The 22,323-nt window shown below is 37.0% G+C and overlaps 1 protein-coding gene across 6 annotated transcripts in view; it reads right to left on the reverse strand.

Annotated features, from left to right (window-relative positions):
• Window positions 1-22,323, reverse strand: part of UBR1 (ubiquitin protein ligase E3 component n-recognin 1) — a 141,418-nt gene that overhangs the window by 9,654 nt on the left and 109,441 nt on the right. For 5 of the 6 annotated variants that reach the window (XM_082388700.1, XM_082388702.1, XM_082388703.1 and 2 more), the window contains 10 exons: window positions 22,159-22,307; window positions 17,654-17,709; window positions 16,516-16,612; window positions 12,903-12,970; window positions 11,760-11,910; window positions 7,356-7,443; window positions 6,085-6,218; window positions 4,553-4,661; window positions 1,553-1,609; window positions 498-575 (listed from right to left, as the gene is read on the reverse strand). In XM_082388700.1, coding sequence (XP_082244826.1) covers window positions 498-575; window positions 1,553-1,609; window positions 4,553-4,661; window positions 6,085-6,218; window positions 7,356-7,443; window positions 11,760-11,910; window positions 12,903-12,970; window positions 16,516-16,612; window positions 17,654-17,709; window positions 22,159-22,307 — 987 coding nt within the window. The remainder of the gene's footprint in view (window positions 1-497; window positions 576-1,552; window positions 1,610-4,552; window positions 4,662-6,084; window positions 6,219-7,355; window positions 7,444-11,759; window positions 11,911-12,902; window positions 12,971-16,515; window positions 16,613-17,653; window positions 17,710-22,158; window positions 22,308-22,323) is intronic. The other variant, XM_082388701.1, reaches the window with a different exon arrangement.

A 22,323-nucleotide genomic window follows, 5' to 3' on the forward strand; every position in this document is an offset into this window, starting at 1 on the left:
CTTTGGTATATACATACAATGAAATATTATTTAGCCAAGAAAGGAATGAAGTACTGATACATCCTACAACTTGGATGAACCTCAAAGACATACTAAGTGAAAAAAGCCAGACACAAAAGGTCATAGATTGTATGATTCCTTTTATATAATATATCTAGAATAGGTAAATCCATGGAGACAGAAAGCAGATTATCAGTTACTACAGAATCGGGAAAGAGCGGGATGGAGAATGATTATTTAGTGGATGCAAGGTGTTTCCCTGGGGTGATCAAAAAGTTTTGAAATTAGAGAGAAATAGTGGTCGCACAACATTGGCAATACACTAAATGCCAATGAATTATACAAAATTGTATGTTATGTGATTTTCACCTGAATTAAAAAAAAAAGATTGAAAATCACTGTTACAGAGGATGCTCAGTGGTCGCTTTTTAAAAAAGTTTGCTAGTGGTGCTGAGTTTGCAAGCTCAAAAAAGTTTTAAATATATATTTCTTCTTACCTGAAATGAGAAGCTTGATTTAGGAGGCAGCTATAGTCATCAGGAAGCTCTATCAAACTATTTCTTTTTCTAGGGTACCTAGAAATATAATTTAAATGGCAATTTTATTTTATGAGTAAATAAGCCCAGATCAAAAACAGACCAAATAATAGAAGGAAGAATGTTTTAAAAATAACGAGAGGAGGGGAATTCCCTGGTGGTCCAGTGGTTAGGACTCTGTGCTTCCACTGCAGGGGGCATGGGTTTGATCCCTGGTCTGGTCGGGGAACTAAGATCCCACAAGCCGTGTGACGTGGCCAAAAAAAAAAAAACACAACAGTTTAAGGATTCATATTTGCAATCCATAGTAATGGACAACTACTGAAGCCCATGTGCTCTAGGGCCCGCTGCCGCAACTACTGAAGCCCGCGCACCTAGAGCCCGTGCTCCGCAACAAGAGAAGCCACCGCAATGAGAAGCCTGCACACCACAACGAAGAGTAGCCCCTGATCACCACAACTAGAGAAAGCCCGTGCACAGCAAGAAAGACCCAACACAGCCAAAAAATATAAATAAATAAATTAATTAATTAATTAAAAAAAATTGTCCTTGAGGAAGAGATGGATTTTGATTAAACCATAACTTAAGGGAGATAGGGGGGCTGAAGAAAAGTTTTGCTGGGTAGTCTCTAAGCTTATAGAAAGGAAGAGATGGGGAGGAGGGAATAGTTTTATTTATATCTTTATTCTCAAAAAAAAAAAAAGTGGTTTATATGAATACAGTCACTACCCTCTCATTTTAATACACTAGCAACTCCAAGAAGCCTTTTAACAGGTATGCACTAGCTTAAGGAACAGGTTCTGGTGGTGTCAAACAATTTAAGAGGGAAAGGACAGCCACTCCAAGAAAAAAATCAACTGTATGAAGAATCAAATTTCCAGCAAAGACCTAACAGAAATGTAAGAAATAATGTGCTGAGTGAGAATGAAGACAACAGACTAGAAAGCATGCTCATCAACCAACTACTTTTGGAAACACAACTTGTACATGGGGAAGGATTGAGAAGTAAAACCAACCTGACTATGGCACTTTTTTGCTTCAAACAGTTTAGTAAGGCAGGGTCTGTACACCATCTATATGGGGAGCAGAGAGAAAAAGCAAATGGGTCATCACAACTTCAGTGGAATATTCATGGAGCCATCCTCTCCAAACCTCTGTCCCTTCTTTCCATGTGCCCTCTGCTAGACTTCTTTTATCTTACATCTTGTCCCCCTTTCTTCTCCCTTTTTCTCCCCTTCTTTTTTCTGTCTATTTACCCCCCTCTTTTATTAATTTCTTTTTTAAAAGGTTATCTATTACTAGAAATACAGAAACCACTCTGAGTATTTTAACAAGAGGGAATTTAATACTAGGAATTGGAAATAAAGGTGACAGAAGGGCTGAGAAGCCAACCAGGGGTCAAAAAAGGCAAGGCAACCCAAAGATTAGCCAATAACAGGAAGCTACTACCCTTCCCAGGCTGCAGGAACAAAATAATATTTTTGGAGTGGTTTTGTTGGAGCTCAGGGTCACTGGTGGATGCTAGAACTACAGTAGACTTGTCTGGTGGGAACTAGATGTTCTGACATCCAGTAGAACATCAGTAGAACTGACAGTAGCCACTGTCAGGGATGCCCCACAAGGCAGAGAGAGGTGGCCTAAACACAGGTTTATCTCTTCCTCCTGACCTCCAATATCTTGCCAGTGCCTCCCACAGGCTGAAGCCAACAGACGAGGGAGACCGGGAAATATGGCCTACAGAGGTCAGTCTCCTGCCTTTCAGAGCAGATAATGAGGAAAGGCTTTGAGGCAAGCAGAGCCAGGAGTGGTACAGACTTTGTTTCAAAGTACGAATTTTTAACATTAAACTAGAATAGCAAGTTAAAAATGTATCGACTCCAACAAAATAAAAGCAAAATTAGTATAACCTACTGTGATTGCATTCAACACAAAGCATGATACTGATTTTTTTTTTGAATTCATTTTTATCACACTGAAAATCAGAATACCTCATGAGAAATGAGAAAACACAGAAAAGAACCCAAAAGAAGAGGTAAGAGCACAGAGAAAGGTGTCAAGAGATGGGCGGACATTCACACAAATCCTGACATGGGCATGCAGGGAAAAAGACACTGATTAAAGAAGAAGGAGAAAGAAAAAGGGTAGAAAATTGAAAAGACTAAAGGAAATCATGGGTGTGATACTGTGACTGATAACATTAAAAAAAGAGACAAGCCCCAAATGGAAGTTACTTGTGCTAAGCCCACGTCCATCAAACCAAGACTTAACACCTAAACCTAATTGCAGTTTCAACCTTCCCCAGAAATGAAATCTTTACCCATCGGTCTGGAATTTCCTGGTCAGTACCAGTGAGGTAATCTGCCTAACAGATCCTTTTGTCCCGCAAAGGAAGGTGACCTTGCCTGAAATAATCCTTTTTTCATTTATGCCTTCCTTGTCCCACCTCCTTGCTGACTATAAAAGGCTCCTTTCTACTTGCTAGATGGGATGCTGCCCATTCATGAATCATTTAATAAAGCCAATTAGATCTTCAAACTTAATTTTTTTAACAATAATAAATATATTTGGTCTCTGACCCAGTTCCTGGCACAGACGGGTCAGCACAACTTCAGCACTGAGCTTCCAAAACCCTTGGAATTTCCTAAGTGATGTGAGTGAAAAAGGTGTCTTTTGTTACGTTAACAAAGCGGCTTTTGAACAAAAGGGTGAGGGCTGGTAGCCAGGAGAACTAACCACGTGACTAGAGGGTTGGAACTTTCAGCCTCCCCTTACCCACCAGCCTCTGGGGAGGGAAGAGGGCTGGAGGATGAATCAGTCGCCAACAGGCCAAAGGTTTACTCAATCACGCTTACGTAATAAAGCTTCCATAAAACCTCTAAAGGACTTGATTTGGAGAGCTTACAGGTTGGTGAACACGTGTCGATTCAGGGAGAGTGGTGTGCTCAGAGAGAGAGGGTGGAAGTTCTGCTCCCTTTCCCTCATACCTTGCCCTATGTGTCTCTTCCATCTGGCTGGCCCTGAGTCATATGCTTTGATAAAAAACTGATGATCTAGTAAGGAAAACGTTTCTCTGAGTTCTGTGAGCTGCTCTACAGATTGCCTTTTGGTGAGCACAGGTGACAACCTGGACTGTGCTGGCTCTTTCTGAAGTATGTGGGGATGGGGTCGTCAGTTTTATGGGACAGAGCCCTTAACCCATGGAATCTGACAGCACCTCCAGGAAGACAAGAGTCAGGATTGAGCTGAACAGCAGGACACCCAGCTGATGTTGCAGAATTACTTGCTGGATGCGTGGGAAAAACAACCCCCCACCCCACAACAAGTATTGGAATTGGATGCCAGAATCTTTAATGGGGGAAATAAAGTAAGAGTAACATGATGAGAACTGATTATTAAAATGATGGTATATGTCAATTATATCTCAAAAAAAAAAAAAGATGGAAAATGGTGGCAGCAAAGATAGGGTAAGGAGATTGGAGGTTTGGAGGGTAGAGAGTGATCAGAAGGGCCAGTACGTAATGGGGTAGGAAGAAATTTTTAATAAAAAAAGACACACTTTTCCACAGGAAATTTAACTAGGTATATCTTTGATCTACCAAACGACCTTTATTTCCTCCCCAGTCACCCTGCTGAGAAATGTGCTACCATATGAGATATGCTACTATTGTAGCCCCACTTTGGGTTCCTCTGATGTTTAACTGTGACTGTACTGCTGCTTACAACAGGACCTACCCTCACTCCACCCACCCGCCACCCCATTTAAAACTGGGATGAGATAGCAGCTGTGGGGAAAATAAGCACCATGAATGGTAGTCATGGTGGAACAACCAGAAATTCCAGCTGCCCATTGCTGCTGGTCTTATCCCCAACTCCTTATGTGTGTGAATTAGGAATCTCGTATATTTTTGTCACCCCTTCAAACGATGCTAATCAATCTAAAAGCTTAGCAAATATTTTTAATTTAACATTTCCAAACTGTATAATAACCCAATAATGATATTTTACCCCCACAGTACCTCTGCAGGAGGGGCCTTACAGTATCCCAATATTTCTGGAAAAGCAGGAACAAATTTGTGGGTAAACATAAATAGCTACAGAGTGCACTGTACTCTCCTTCTGCAGGATCTGCAAGGAAATAAAAATACATTTAATAAGTACATTATTCTTACCTGGTCAACAATAGAGTTTCTACATTGTTTATGCTCATTTCTATACTCTGTCTATACATAGTATACTTTGTACTCTATAAAACTGTGGGTGACAAGACACAGTGATTTTTTTTTTTTTATTTTACAGTGATCCTTTTAAATCTGATTGAGTCATTCTCCTGATCAGACTTCTCCAACATCAAACTACCACAAAAATACAAAAGTCCTTATTGTGGCATAAAGGCCCTACCTGATCTGGACCTCATCTCCTACCACCCTCCCCCTGTTCAATAGGCTTCGGCCACTCATCTCTACTATTCCTCGACTATGTCAAGCAAAGCCTTTGCAGTTATTGTTCCTTCTGCTTAGGAATACTCTTCCTTCAATCACCTGCCCAGTTCAACCCTATCTCCTTTTTCAATGTCCCTTTGCTCAATATCTCCTCACAGAGAAGGCTTCCATGACTCTACCCCAGCATTCTCTACTCCCATAACCTGCTTTATTTTTCTTTGCAGCACTTATTACCATTTCACATTATACTATATATATTATGTTTGTTTATATTTCATCTCCTCTCAATAAAAGAAAGGACTTTATCTTATCCACTGCCATACTACAGCACTGACTAGATAATATACGATTTTTTTAAAAATGAAAACAACATCTGTACTGACAACCACTTGGAAAGAAGCATCGTATTTATACAGAATCAGAACAAACCTACATCTAACAAACCCTACTGAACTGAGTTCAAGATATAGAACCCTCTTAAGGCTGACCTGAGAAAAGGACAAAAGAAAGAATCTCTGAGCAAATTTGATGACTCTTCCAAAATCATACAAACCTGATTTTTACCCATACAAAGCCACAAGGAAACCTTCTCTACCTTGATGTAGATTTAAGGCAGGTAAAGGAGAAAGGAAATGATTCTGTTACTCAAATACACATAGCCTTGGTTTATCACAAGAGGCCTTTCCCGCAGCATTTTAACTCTTTCACAATAGATACAGTCATATGCTCAAAATCCAAGAAACAGAGTATATAATAAAAATTTCCTCCTACCTAGCCAAACAGTTCTCTTCCCTTAAAAGCAATCAATCTTTCTAATTTCTTGTATACCCTATCCATTATACTCTGCGTGCAGGCATTTTGTAAGCTCAAGTACAAAATCTGTACATAGATAGGAGCCATGAATAGGTTTTGCAGACTGTGAGGCTAATCTGGTTTCTGGCCTCACCTTTTACCTACACCAGGGCAGGGGCGCACACATGTTTGGAATGAACACTGATGAAACAGGTGAGGAATGAAGTGGTTTTGCCTGCTCTCACCTTGTATTCTTGAGGTTGAAGGTAACAAAAAAAGTTTTATTTACTACTCTGTGATTTCATTTTCCTACTTACTGGTAAATAGTTCTTCAGGTGGAGTTACTCCAAGTAAATAGTGGAAAAACAATGCAGCACAGCGAAGATAAGGGATGATGCCATTCTTCAACGAGACCCATAAATACCAGCCAGGAATACCACACCCAATGCAGCTAAGAGGCAATAATTCCAGAACAGAACAGAATACAGATCAGACTAAAACCTAGACTGTAAACACATCCCCTTTCAAAAACATAGCTAAGCATTAAATAATTTTTTATCCATTTAATTTTTAAATATTTAAAACAAAATATTTAACTAGCTAAAGAAAACCACAAATCTTGCATTTTTTACCAGGTAGATGTTTAAGGCAAAGAACTACTTTTTTCTTTCCCCTAACCCTTGTAATGAAATGTGGAGCAAATATATTTAGCAATAACTAACCAAAGCAGCCAAGTTAGCTAAAAAGAAAAAAAAAATGTTAATACTTTCCTGATTTCTGTATTAAAATTGGTGATTTGCAGGGCAGTGAAACTAATCTATATGATACTATAATCTTACAACATAAAGAGTGAACCTTAAAGTAAACTATGGACTGTAGTTAATAACAATGTATCAATACTGGTTCATCAATTTAACAAATGTACCACACAAATGCAAGACATTAATAATGGAGAAATTGGTGGAGGGAGGGAGGAAATGGGAACTCTTTGTACTTTCTATTCAACCTTTCTGTAAACCTAAAACAGTTCTAAAAAAGTCTATTAACATAAAAATAAATACACACGCACACATATTCAGTACTTAAACTAAAAAAAAAAGTTGACTGGCGAAGAAGATGAAAACAAAGAGCAGAACGTGGCAGCAGACGAAGCGCAGCAGAGCACTGTACCGTACTTTTGGTTTTAACCTCTGCGTTGCCAATACACTTCACATACTATTCACAGCAGCCTTAAAAAACCTCTAGGTAGTTAAGTGTATTAACTGTATGAATTGCTTTAAAAGGGCAACCTATTTTCAACTTTTTACATTTATTTAAATTCTAACTGCTGCATATTGTTAAAATTCTATCACCTTTTGCCTATGTTCCCATAACAGTTTACAAGAGTAAAGATGTGTCAAAACTTGTCTTAGACTCAGAAACAAATGAATGGGTAGGTTTTACTTGTTGTTATTCCAAAAGCCTTTTAACTGATTTTTAAAAACTGGAATTAAAATGGTTCAAAAGTTATACTGCCAAACAACTGAACAAAGATGTGGAATTATAAAAACAATACTGAAATAGACTGGACTAATGGACTGTTACTCACCCACTTGTATACTGAGAAACTTCTGCCAAGAAAGAAGATGCAGAACGAGCCTCTTCACTCTCTTCTTGAATTTGTGCAAGGGGGAGGCCTGAAAAAGAAATTCTGAAAGATAAATCTATGAATTTGCTATTCAATTTATCAATTAAACCTCAATTTCATGGTTCCAGGAAAATAAGCAATGTCAACTCAACTGAGGTTCTTTCCCTTGTTCTCAGTCTAAATTGTTGATCCTGAATATTAAAACTGTTACATAAACTTTATCAGTATGTTAGCTAGAGAAACAAATAGGGCAGAATCACAGCCTTGCTAAACATGAGGTTTAATAAATATTTACCTCATTATAACATGACCAGGTAAATAAATTAGTGGTCATCTACCTGCTCGGGGTTCCTAGCTGTCCTGGCTAGCAGGCAGAAATTCAACCTCTAGAAAGGAAAGTGGGTTGCTGTTCTGCCTTCTTGCTCAAGCAAAGAGACACATAAAAAGAATCTTGTGGGGTTATTTTCCTCCATAATCTATCCTTAATCTTTAGTAGGACCATCCTAAACCTTTCCAGCGACTGCCACCTCTCCCATTTAAGTTAAAATTCTGTGTAAGCCACTGAAGTTGTCTGAACTTTAGTTTTATTGTATTAAAATGGGGATAAAAATGCCTACCTTCACTCTGCTGCGAGGGATGGGTACAGCACATTTGAGTAGTACTCTCTTGTTTTAAAAATATTTTGTTTATCCATTAATTCATCTGAAAGGCCACAGTTAAAATTACCCTGAGTCTCTTACCTTGAATATTGCCAGTTCTTTTCCTTTTTCAATTAAGGTTTCTTTAGAAAATACACTTTTTTTTTTAAAGGAAAATATATCATGAACTCATACTGATATTTCCAATTTAAATGTAAGAGTTCAATATTTGTATATGACTTTTTTTTCAGTATGAGGTAAATTTTACATGCAATAAAATGCACAAATATTAAATGCACCATTTAATGAATTTTGACAAATGCACACACCCATGTAACAACATCTTTTTACATTAATAAACTTTATTTTTTAAAGCAGCTTTAGGTTCACAGCAAAACTGAGAGAAAAGCACAGATTTCCCATATACCCACTGTTCCCAAACACCTACAATCTCTCCCACTATCAGCACCATTCACCAGGACTGGCACACTTGTTACAACCTATATTGACACATCATTATCACCCAAGGTCCATAGTTTACATTAGAGATAATTCTTGCTGTTGTACATTCTGTAGGTTTTGACAAATGTATAAGATGTATCCATTAGTATAGTATCCCACAGAGTAGTTTCATTAAACCCTAAAAACCCTCTGTGCTCTGCCTATTCACCTCTCTCTCCCCTAACCCTTGTCAATCACCACTGGTCATTTTACTATCTCATAGTTTTGCATTTTCCAGAATGTCCTATAGTTGGAATCATACAGTATGTTGCCTTTTCAAATTTGCTTTTTTCACTTAGTTATATGTATTTAAGTTTCCTCCATGTCTTTTCATTGCTTGACAGCTCATTTCTTTTTAGCACTGAAGAATACTCCATTGCTTGGATGTACCACAGTTTATTTATCCAGTCACAAGGACATATGGGTTGCTACCAAGTTTTAGCAGTTATGAATAAAGCTGCTATAAACATCTGTGTGCAGGTTTAGTGTGGACATGGGTTTTCAGTTCATTTGGGTAGGTGCCAAGGAGTGTGACTGCTGGACTGTATGGTAGGAGCATGTTAGTTTGGTTAAGAAACTGCCAAACTGTATTTCAAAGTGGCATGGACTTCATTCCTACCAGCAATGAATGAGAGCTCCTGTTGCTCCACATCCTTGCCAGTACTCAGTGCTGTCAGTGTTCTGGATTTTGCCCATTCTGATAGATGTATACTGGTATCTCGTTGTTGTTTTAATTTGTAATTCTCTAATGACACCTAATATTAAACATCTTTTCATATGCTTATTTGCCAACTGGATATCTTCTTTGGCAAGGTGTCTGTTCAGGTTTTTTGTCCATTTTTAACGAGGTTGTTTGTTTTCTTACTATTGAACCTTAGAGGAGTTCTTTGTATATTTTGGATAGCAGTTCTTTATCAGATGCATCTTTTGCAAATCCATTCAACCAGTTTGTGGCTTATCTTCTCACTCTCCTGATAATAATCTTTTGCAGAACAGAAGTTTTGAATTGTAATGAAGTCCAACTTACCAATTATTTCTATCATGGATTGTACCTTTGGTGTTGTACCTAAAAAGTCATTGCATACCCAAGGTCACCTAGGTTTTCTCCTATGTTATCTTCTAGGAGTTTTATAGTTTTGTATTTTTATATTTAGGTCTATAATCCATTTTTAGTTAATTTTTGGGAAAGGTGTAAGATCTGCGTCTGTGTCTTGCATGTGGATATCCAGTTGTTCCAGCACCATTTGTTGAAAAGATTATCTTTCCTCCATTTGTCTTTGCTCCTTCGTCAAAGATCAATTGACTATATTTACGTGGGTCTATTTGGGGGCTCTCTGTTTTGTTCCATTGATTCATTGGTCTGTTCTTTCACCAGTACCACACTGTCTTGATTCCTGTAGCTTTACAGTAAATCTTAAAGTCAAGTAGTATCAGTCCTCTGACTTTGTTCTTCTCCTTCAATACTGAGTTGGCTATTCTGAGTCTTCTGCCTCTCCACATAAACTTACAATCAGTCTGTTGATACCCAAAAAATAACTTGCAGGGATTCTGACCAGGAGATTATTCGGTTTTTACTTAACTTTTCTGAATTTATTCTTGTGTGTCTTCCTCCTTATACTGAAAATTTGGTTCCCAATGACATTAACACAATCACTTATTTGGTTTAAAAATTGCCTAAAATAATTTCAAAATAACAATATTAGTACTACTGATACCACTAACGGAGTTCAATTTAAGATTTTTTTTTGTAGTTCTTCCATTATCAGAATATATCCTACTAGGGAAGTACAGTTGAAATACTGTTTTTTAAAGTCACTTAAGCAATTATTTTCTTGATACACTTGTTAGGTTCATTTGTTGTTTTCAATTGTCAAAAAATTATTTTCATCATTTAGATTTTTTTTTTAGTTAAGTATAATTAGGGTTCTAAAATCAACTACATTAAAAAGACATTCACAAGAGTCTTTGCTCAAAGTATTGTACTCTTTACTTTGTCCTAGGGGCAACTCTTTTTAATTAGTTTTCGGTTTATACTTCTGCTGTTTCATTTATTAAAAAAATAAGCAAGTATGAATATATGTAAGCATGTATACGCATGAACACACATAAAATACCTCACACAAAGGTATATACTAAAACTAGTGTTCTGTACCCTATTTTTTTCACTTAATAATGTATCCTGGAGATCACTTCTTCAATAGATCTTGTTCATTCCGTTTTATAGCTGCACAGCATTCCATTATATGGATATACCATAGGTCATTCAACCAATCTCCCAGTTTTTTGCTATTCTAAATAATGCCACAATGAATAATCTGTGCTTATATCCTTTCATATTTTTGCCAGTAGAGCTTTGGGGTAGATTCCTAGAAGTGGGATTGGTGGGTCAAAAGGTAAATGCATATGTAATTTTGCTAGATACTGTTCTAAGGTCACTTTAATTATCTGTCCTTTAAATTATTTGAACTTTCAGTAGCCTTTATTGATCACTGATACTCAAAACCCAATTTTGCTTTCTATTAAGAGCAGAGTCTAAAAGGACAACTATACCACAATTCCATGATAGTATATTACTCATGTATCCTCAAATGAACATTTGTCCAAAAAATATTTATTGAGTTCTTACTGGGTATAACAAATATTGCTAGACACCTGAAGCTTATGAGGGAAGATTTTGAAATTTGAATGTTCCCTATTAAAGAAACAGTAGGCATGGAGGAACAGGGAGAAAGGAGAAGCAGGGAAAGGAGTGGAACAACAGTAAGATATAACTATAAAATAAGACACTATGTGATAAATGCTATAAAATGAACAAAGTACTATCATTCTAGCTGGAGAAATCAAGAATGTTTCGTAGACAGGCTTATCAAAAGGCTGAAAGTATTTAGGTAGGGACAAACACTGGAGAGACTAATCCTCAACCTTGAGATTGGGGAATTTGAAAAAAAAAAAAGAAAGGGAAAAGCAGATCCAAATGGTCTCCCTGTATACCTAGAGAGCAGCTGCAAGTTAGAGAATCAAGTGGTTGAGCTAATTATTCCTGTCACAGTTCTTCTAACCTTTCCGTTTAAACAGCATCCGTAAAGAAACAAATGAACAGTCATTCAATAAGAGACATAATACAGAACTTAGAAATATATAAAATGATTAACCACAAGCATAATTAATTTTGCCAATAAATCATGGGCAAATGTTATTTACAGTTAACAACTGATGGGAACTTTACCTGTGTCTGTGGTAAGAAGTATCTGAAGCATGTGTGCCATGGTGATCAAATGGAAGAGATAAAGGTGGTTATAGGAAGAACTAATTGATGAAGGCTGCAGATCAACAGCATCATCCCAATACAAGGATGGGAATGCTAATACAGTACCCACCTATGAGACAAAATGGACATCAACATGGGTAACAACAAAGACCAACACAAGTTAATCTCATACGTAAATGTAAAGAACACCAGATCCTGCACTGTTTGTGTGTTTTTTTTAATAACTACCATATTTTTCCTAATTATTCAACAAGATATTTTATAATATAATATACCATAAGTAGAGGACAAATGTCATCACCAAACAGATTTAACCCTTTGCTGGGTCTACTTATTCTAGTTCTAGGTAGTGGTCTCAACCCTGCGGTTTTAGAAGATTCAACGTTACAATCACTTGGGGAGCTCTTAAAATAACACTTACACAGGCCCCACCCCAGTCCAATCAAATCATAATCTCAGGTGGTAGGGCCCATTTACCAGCATTCTTTTCAAGGTTCCCCCAAGAGATTCCAAAAGATAGGGTGACAACCACTGGATAGAGGATACTGGCTAACCTTGCATCCACAAACTCCATGCTCCCAACTTCACCATGGCTCTCTCTAGAGAACTCGCTTTGAAGGAATGGAATCTTCACGGGGATTGAAAAGCTGTGCAAGAAACTCACAAAACAGTTGCCACCCAACCACAGGTGTTTTGGGGGAAGCCTGGATGCACCCATGGCCTGGTCCCTATCACGAATAATTAATGATTTTAAGACAGCTCACCCCATCATTCACCGCTTAGAACGTAAACAAGATGAGAAAAAGACGAAGGGGGAAAATACATTATTAGAAAAAGTTTGCTTGTATAGACACTAACTAAATATAATCAACTAGAATAAGACCTATTACAAAGTAAAGGATAAATGTGGTTTCATTTTTAAAGTGATTTTCATGGTCTCAGTCAAATCTGTATCTATTTGTAAATGGAATGGACAAAAGAGACTAAACTTTGAACACTGATAATTTATAATCTTGAACAAAGAGCATAAATTTCAATAAGGAAAAAACACGAAATTCTAAGCTTGAGTGACTGAAGAAAAAAAATTTACTGAACACTTACCAAAACATGAAATAGATCTACAGATAGAAGGCAAGGTGTAGCTTCTGATTTTAGGTTAGGAAGAACAACTAAAAAACAAAAAAACCTTAATGTAATTCAGTCAATCATATAGCAATGTAGTTAAATATAATGCAAGATATAAACATCTAAAACAGAAATTTAACAAGGTTATAATACAGAAACTGATAAACTGGTATATCACACCTTTAAGATATGGGAACCGTAATTAAAGATAAACTAAACTGAGAAAAGGCTCTAAAAAGCCCTGGATGTAATTTAATGGTTGAAATATAAGATACAGGGGCAAAGGGTAAATAAACTAGGATGACTGAAGTAAGAAATTGTTCGATAAGTATTTGCTGAATGAAAAAGAATTCCTTTTATAAAATGTTCCCTACCACTTTTTCCCCCCTAACTACGCATTTCTAAATGTTCTGTGATACATAAAACACGTGAACAAATTTGGGGTTCAGAGCAGGGAGAGCATGAAAAGCACTGTAAATGAAAGGAGTATGGAGATGATCCTCCTGAATTAAAATTAGATAATGGTTTGTATGGACTGATGAATGGAAGGAAATGCAGACAGCTCAAAAACTTTGTCTTTCTGATTTGATCAGTCTCTAAATTTGGAAGTCAGGGAAAGAGTGACAAGGAAGTGAAATCAAGAATTCAAAACAACAGTAAGGGTTCTGTATATATAAAAATGAGGGAATTAATTTTATTTCAATAAAGCTATTATTTGTTTAAAATTCAGACAAGGTGTATTTCTTAACCCCAAATCCAAGATTCTAAACAAAACCATAAAAGTTAAGAGCATGGGCTTTGGAGTCAGACAGAAATGGGATGCAGTACTTCCTGCGACTATTTGTCATAAGCAAGGTACTTGACTTCTCTAAGTCTACAGTGTATATGAGATTGTTGAGAGGTTCGTTAACATGTGCATTACAAGTACTTATCCTGAGCTTGGCATACAGTAATCGATAAACGTTATTAATATTGGCTTTAAAAAACAAAGTGATAACAGGGCTCTGCCATTAACTAGCTATGTTAATAGCTAAATAGCTATAAATAAATAAATAAATCTTCTATTTATGCTAAATTAAATATCTCAGCAAAACTTATGTGATATAGCAGGAAGAGCATAGGTTTTATGGTCAGGCTTGGATTCAAATATTAGTTCTGCCTCTTTTTATGACCTCGGTCAAGTCACATAACTTCTCTGTGCCTCAGTTTCTTCATCTGTAAATCAGGAAAATGATAATTTCCTTGAAGAATGGCAGTTCGAAGACATGATTATATAAAAAGATCCTTGTACAATGCCTGGCACATACATGGCAGTGAGCATTGTATTTCCTGTTGCTACTGCAGAATCAACATGTTACAACAATATTCATCACCTTTCACACAAAACAGCTCTCTACTGTGGACTTCCTGGACTTCCCTATTTCTCTCAATAATCTAGTTACTCATTTTAATTCAAAATCTTGCCTCCACCCATCACAGTTCCCTCCCTAATTTATGCTACTACATGCAGATGCATGTTACCTTTAATTTTTCCTTTTTCCAATCCAACCTATACAATATCAAATTAACTTTAGAATATTATTGCTCAAAATGTTTCAAAAATTCCCAATAACCTGAAGAATAAAGTTCAAACTTCTCATTGGGGCATTTAAGATCCTCTATTTTTATCAAAACAACTTCATGCTTCTCTATCTATAGGTGCCACTACTCCTATCAAACTTGCCTAACTTGAACATATCACATGCTTTCCTCAATCTCTGTTTAAATTGTGCCCTGGGCTTAGAATGCTGTCTCTGTTCCTCTCAACTTATCTTTATGGACCCTGTTAGAGGAAAAAAAACAGCAGAGCCCCATAGTGATCCCTTCCTGTCTCAATTCTTGAAGCATGTATTCTTACCATACATCTGGCATTTGGCTACATTATAATGTGAGTTTTCACAGAGGTTCTGCTTCTTTAATTCAATCATAAGCCTTACAAATGGCAGGGACCATATCTTATACCTCTATACAGAGTTTATAGCCCTAACACCTTGCAAATAAAGATGTTCCTGCTAATAAATTTTCACATACCAAACTTTTACATAAAGGCACAAAGCTACATTACAGAGCAAAAGCACATCAATTCTATTAGTTACTGCCAATTAGAGATTATGCACTATTATTTCAGTTTCTGCTATCTGTGATGATGTTAAATAGTCTCCTTGTTTGGTGCTTATTTTGAGGTGTTTTAAACATTATAAATCCCATAACGTGTGATGAATATAAAAGCAGGGAGACTATTTGGAAGTGCTGGTAAAACAAGGTATCCAAATTATAACTGAAATGAAAAGAGATACCAAAAAATTAAAAAACAAAACCAAAATATTACTGTGAAAATAGGATAAACTGTTAACAATAGGAAGAGGTCCTAAGAACAAGACGCACGTGTAACATGTGCAAAATTCTGGGCCTGTGCAACTGACCAATAAGAGAAAAAGTAAATGAAAAAACAGAAAAAATTTAAGTATGTAGCTAGGGAACAGCATTAATATTAGATTCCTATTAGCATGAGATTAATTCGGGAGCTAGCTGGAAATTAACTTGAAGATATAAAACTTGGCATGGTAAAAGTTCTAATGAAATTTAGGTGGCAGATTTGGATGGAGCCATGGAACCCCCATGTCATTAGAGTGACAGAAAGCTGCCCAGGAAGAGCTCCCTAAGAAGCTTGTGGGAATCAACAAGGAGGAAAGTGACCTGTTTCAACAGACTTTCAAGGTAAAGTAACTGGTCAATTTTGGGAAAAAAAGCCTGTTAGATAAGCTAGAAAAAAACTATGCCTGGCTTTAAAGCTTAAAAAGACTGAATGACTCTCCTATTTGGTAGAAACATACCTAGGAAGTGCAAGCTTAAACCTCTTTACCTGTGACATATTGAACTTATGAATAAAAAGACTTATAAAAACAGTCTTTTTTAAGCCTGACCTATTTAGACACAAAGGAGCTCCTGTAGTACAAATACCTAAATGGAAACGCAGACAACCAAAATGAAAGCCAAATCATTCTACTACTGTATAACCTCTAATCCCTCTTTTTATTTTTATACTGAGTACCATATGGGCTTAATTTCTAGCTTGTTAGAATCTAAAAAAAAAAACCCAACTCAGCTGTTATAGCCTGTCTCTCAAAGAAAAGGGCATGCATGGATTACCACACTTAGCACTTCTATTATTTTTATATGACTTTGGTACACACCAGCAAAACTAAACATATTTTTAAATGATCTAGCCACATCACTGCTCCCTTTTCTAACCAGACTAAGATACAAGGATGTTAGTGATTGTGGATGTTGGTTCAAAAAAGCCCCTAGGTGGGTATAACCGATACACGTTGACAACATTTGAAAACACTTGGTTTTAAAAATAAGATTGCAGGTATTACAGGGGCAGCCATGTGTTTTGTTTTCTTTTTGTTTTTTCTTTTGTAAGGCTGTGGTAATGAGTATCCAAAATTAGTGCAGTGTGTTGTTTCCTAATAAAATACACTGCCAGAAATGCAATGGGAAAAGACACATAAATAACATAATAATAATAATTCAGAGAAGACTCTACCTGATAGAAGACGAATCAGATGTTTCTGTATCAGGACCTGAGAACAGGTAATCCTTTGTGCAATGGCAAACTGCATTAATGCTTTCAGACCATTATGCTAGATTGTAAGAGAGGGGAAGATAAAAAGATAAGGGAAGATAAAAGACCTAAGTCATTCACTGTAAAAACCAATCCCAGTCTGCAAGAATTAGTGCAGACTTACTATATACTTTACATTCTTGCAAGTTTAGTTACAATATTTTTAATACTTCTAAAAAGTTTTATGACTTCACCGAATTTTTTTAATAGATTTTCCCATGACAAAGAGGTATTAAAGATATAATCATCTCAATTCTCATTTAAGTACTCATTTTCCCCAGAGTCATTCTCTTAAATGTCTGGCCTAAATTATTCTATTGAAGCCTGTGCAAATAAACATATTTATAGAAATTCTAAAATGACGGCAGAAAATCACTGAATTCAGGGAACAGATCTTCTGCTTTCCAGATGGAAGGATGGGAACTATAGGGAAGCACATCGTGGACTCCAAGTCCCCTGTGTCAGCTATCAGATAATAAGAGAGAAATGGCTAGGAGGTAGGTGGTCTAGGGAATCCTGCTGCCCAGTTTGTCTTCACAGGGCTACTGAGCACATTTCTTAAGTACTGTTTTTCAGGGTCCCCAATGTTATGAGGCTTGGGCCTGAGGCAGGAGTATAGCTATACACAGTCAGGATCTGCCCATCAAGGAGTCATGGTTTAGTTTTATTCTTGAATTCAGTATGATGATTTACCTAGAGCTAAGCCAGCATTAATACTTAATATTACATGATGGTGCAAAATTAGTGAGAAGGAAAAATGTAGGAGACACTAGGGTTCTGATTTGGAAATAAACAGAGAAGGGGATAAAAAGTAACCAAGTATCATCAGAAATCTTTCTGTGAATTACATTTAACCACCAAGATTGAGAAAACTCTCCGAAGTGTACAATGTTGGCCCTTCAGTCTCCTATGAGACTGAAGTAGTTTTCTTTTTTAACAGAATTCTGCTAACTTTTACAGAAAAAGGAGTGAATAAAGATTTTTTTAAATGATAAATTTACTGTGGACTCCCTAAAAAAGCATACCATGAGTTACACATACCCTGTTGGAATACACATACCTGTCTATTTTGAAGTGCTCCAAACAAAGGTTTTCCTTCATCTCCCAAGAGGTTTTCTCAAAGAGTAAGAAAAACAAAAATGATAAATTCTGAATACTGCTACAATTGTGTACTTGGTTTCTGTCTATCAGATGTTCTTTAACTAATCCTATTTTTGACCAGATGCTTTGCACTTTTCCCCTTCAAAATTTCATGTTTAAGTCTATGCCAAAATCCCCCCCTCCCAAATTTTTAAAAATATTTATTTATTTATTTATTTCGCCACGCTGAGTCTTAGTTGCGGCACGTGGGATCTTTGTTGCTGCATGTGGGCTCTTTTAGTTGTGGCATACGGCACCGGGTCAAACCCGGGCCCCCTGCATTGGGAGCACGGAGTCTTAACCACTGGATCACCAGGGAAGCCCCCCAAATTTCCAAACTTTTGAGTGAGAGAATACTACAGAGGCAAATGTAGATCATTCACAAATTGCTACTACAAATAATAAAGTCCCTGCAGCAATCAATAAAGAATACCTGGGAAAAACAAAGCATTCTGGTTCATTTATCCTCCTTTAAAAAAAAAAATTTCTATGCAAATTTTTTTTCTTTAATTGAAGTATAGTTGACTTACAATATTATATTAAGTTCAGGTGTATAGTAATTTGATATTTTTACAGATTATACTCCATACAAAGTTATTATAAAATACTGACTATATTCCTGTGCTTTGTATTACTTCCTTGTAACATTTATTTTGTACCTAGTAGTTTGTACCTCTTAATCTCCTTCATCTATTTTGCCCCTACCCCTACCCCTCTCCCCTCTGGTAACCACTAGTTTGTCCTTTGTATCTGTGAGTCTGTTTGCTACATTTGTTCATTTGTTTTATATTTTAGATAGCACCTATAAATAAAAACAGTATTTGTCTTTCTCTGCAAAAAATTTTTAAATAAGTAATTTTTTTAATATAGTAACACCTATTTTGTTAAAAAATAATACATAAGACAGATGTAAGTAACCTTATTGCTCTTTCGGTACTATTAAAAAACAATTAGATTTATAGGATAAAAAGATGAAACTGAAAATACCAAAAAAGCATGGGTTCAGAAATATATTTTGCCTTGTTGGCTAGGGTATTTATTACTAAATTACTCTTATTTTCTTTTTTTTTTTTTTTAATTTATTTACTTATTTATTTTTGGCTGTGCTGGGTCTTCGTTTCTGTGCGAGGACTTTCTCTAGTTGCGGCAAGCGGGAGCCACTCTTCATCGCGGTGCATGGGCCTCTCACTATCGCGGCCTCTCTTGTTGCGGAGCACAGGCTCCAGACGCGCAGGCTCAGTAGTTGTGGCTCACGGGCCTAGTTGCTCCACGGCATGTGGGATCTTCCCAGACCAGGGCTCGAACCCGTGTCCCCTGCATTGGCAGGCAGATTCTCAACCACTGCGCCACCAGGGAAGCCCAAAATTACTCTTATTTTCACTGATCCTTGGCAGCAAACACATCTGTGAGAGTGGAAGGCTTATTTCCTATTTTCTTTTTGCATTTTTTTTATCATGTATTTTTTCTTATTCTAGCTTTGAAGAAAGCAGAAAAAATAGAAAAACAGAACTGGCTAAAAATGGACAAAATTTTGGCTGATCTAGACACCATGAAACACAAAATGCGATAGTTAAAAAGGTCAGTATGAACTAAATCAAGTATCACCATGTTTAATTCTAAATGTAACCTCAATTTGCTGGTAGTTTTTTTACCATTAGATACCAGATGTTTAACTGAATATTATATATTGTGTTACAAAAGTCACTTGAGCAAGTCTAAAACCTATTAATATATCTTTTCAGTTCAGTACTGATTTTATATTTGTAAATTTTATATTAAAATGAATATCACATGATTTATATACACATTTTTAAAATTTGGAGGATGTGTGGATCATGTAACCACCCTATTGGTTTTTTTTTTTTTAATTAATTAATTTATTTATTTATGGCTGTGTTGGGTCTTCGTTTCTGTGCGAGGGCTTTCTTCTAGTTGTGGCAAGCGGAGGCCACTCCTCATCGCGGTGCGCAGGCCTCTCACTATCGCGGCCTCTCTTGTTGCGGAGCACAGGCTCCAGACGCGCAGGCTCAGTAATTGTGGCTCACGGGCCCAGTTGCTCCGCGGCATGTGGGATCTTCCCAGACCAGGGCTCGAACCCGTGTCCCCTGCATTGGCAGGCAGATTCTCAACCACTGCGCCACCAGGGAAGCCCCACCCTATTGGTTTTGAAACAATTCCTGAACTGACATTTTATGGACTTTGGAATTAGTCATTAAACAAAACTTTGTTATTTCTTGGGTATTGCTCGGGAAGAAGTTTTGTTAAATAATCTGAGTACTAAATTCTTCAGAGATTAGTGCCTTTATCTCAGAAGGGCTCCCTCTTGTTATACAGCATAAGATATGTTATTCACAGACAAAGTGATCGATTGACAATATTTGTCCTCTTCTTCCATTCTCTTTGTCAGACCCTCTGTTTTGATTCCTCAACTATTTTTCATAACTGTGCCAACACATCCTGTATATGTCTCTCCACACCCACAGGGAGTGAGATAAGTTAGCTGTTTATGTACTAGGAATAAAGTACAGCATTATACCCACTGAATGGAAAAAGCCCTAGAGTGAAAACTATATAACACTCTATTAATCAAATAGATTCAAATTACTATGTTACAGAAACACATATGAAGATTCGGTCCTACTCTCCAATGAATTTCTCATCTACTCTATAACAAAACTGTCACTTTTTAAAATGTTCAATGCCTAAATATAAATTTCCAATTCCTAATGCTTATGCTCCCAAAATAGTAAAGCGTAAAAGTACCGTCATTGGAAATCTGAAGATATTTAGTAGATCATGACTCCAAAAGAATGTTTTACATTTCATATCATACTGTTCAGATTCTATTTAAACCTCATCTTTTCCTTTTCTCATTTTATTTAATCATAGTAAATATAAACCTGTGTATTTATTTTTTACCCACAATTTAAGTCTGACAGGTTTGGAAATAACTTCTAAAATCTGTTCACAGAGACTGATGCTGATATCCAGGAAGGCTCTGTGAAAGAAGTGGCTTTGGACTTCCCTGGTGGCGCAGCGGTTAAGAATCTGCCTGACAATGCAGGGGACATGGGTTCGAGCCCTGGTAGATCCTACATGCTGCAGAGCATCTAAGCCCGTGTGCCACAACTACTGAGCCTGCGCTCTAGAGCCCACGAGCCACAACTACTGAAGCCCACGCACCTAGAGCCCGTGCTCCACAACAAGAGAAGCCACTGCAATGAGAAGCCCGTGCACTGCAACGAAGAGTAGCACCCGCTCGCTGCAACTAGAGAAAGCCTGTGTGCAGCAACGAAGACCAAACGCAGCCAAAAATAAAATATAAATAAATAAATTTATTTTAAAAAAAAGAAGCGGCTTCATGCTACTTACTTCAAATCATGAAATAGTGTCTTATTACAAAACTATATTTAAATGAAGAAAATGTGGTAGAACCATTAAAAACAACTACCAGAAAAACTGGAAAATGAGTCTGAAACTGGCTTGGATAAAGATGACATGAAAGAATTACAGTTCTTAACTCTTTTTCATGTAGTACTCTATCTTGTGACTGTCATGAGCAAATATACTAATTTAAAAATCTAAGCAATTCTTCACTGCTTCACTACCCCCGGCTTTAATGAGATATATAACACTGTGTAAGTTTAAGGTGTACAACAGGGGTCCCCAACCCCCAGGTTGCGGACCGATATCGGTCAGTGGCCTGGTAGGAACCGGGCCGCACAGCAGGAGGTGAGCAGCGAGTGAGAGAAGCTTCATCTCCCGCTCCCCATCACCTGCATTACTGCCTGAACCACTCCCCCATCCCCTGGCCACCGGTCCGCAGAAGAACTGTCTTTCATGAAACTGGTCCCTGGTGCCAAAAAGGTTGGGGACCGCTGGTGCACAACATGTTGATTTGATAGCTACACTTTTCTCTAAGAAGCTTTCAACATGGCAGAGAACTTGACAGTAGGCTTCCTTTCAGACTTGGTAGGTTTCTTGCTGCTAATCTGTCTCTCCTGACCACCTCAGTCTTCCTTTCTCTTTCCTGGTAAGTTTTTAGATGACTTTGGTTTACCTTTCTTTTTATCTCAAAGTGTAAAAGAAATAAAAATACTGGACATTTCTGGGTTGATTCTTCTTCCTTTGCTTTTCCTCTGATCTTCCAGTGTTGTAACTCTGCCACCTTTAGAATATAGCTTGCTTCGTGCTGTCCCTTTCAAGTATTTTTAGTTTATATGCCCATTTTTGTAGTTAAAAGAGATTAATACAAAATATTCTAAGGCTAAATGGCATCGTGTCACCTAATCTACTGATACACCAAAAGTCCTTAAACAAGTCAAAGTATTCCAGGCCATCAGGGAAAAAAAGGAATAATTTTTGGTCAATCAATGTTAATTCTGTTTCTATAAAGCTCCAAACTAGTTCTCTTATAGGCTTTACCAATTGCCTGGATAGTGAAAGCACATGTGCTCCAGGTCATCATGGGGATTCGAGGATCTGTTTCATCAGGAGGCACTTTCAATCCAATTCTATAAATTGTTGTGGCAAAGAGAAGGACCATTTCCTTGATGCTATTAGAATATTTTATCCTAAAAATAAAACAAG

Source organism: Balaenoptera borealis, assembly GCF_965194805.1.
Source record: "Balaenoptera borealis genome assembly, chromosome: 3".
Taxonomy (NCBI): Eukaryota; Metazoa; Chordata; class Mammalia; order Artiodactyla; family Balaenopteridae; genus Balaenoptera; species Balaenoptera borealis.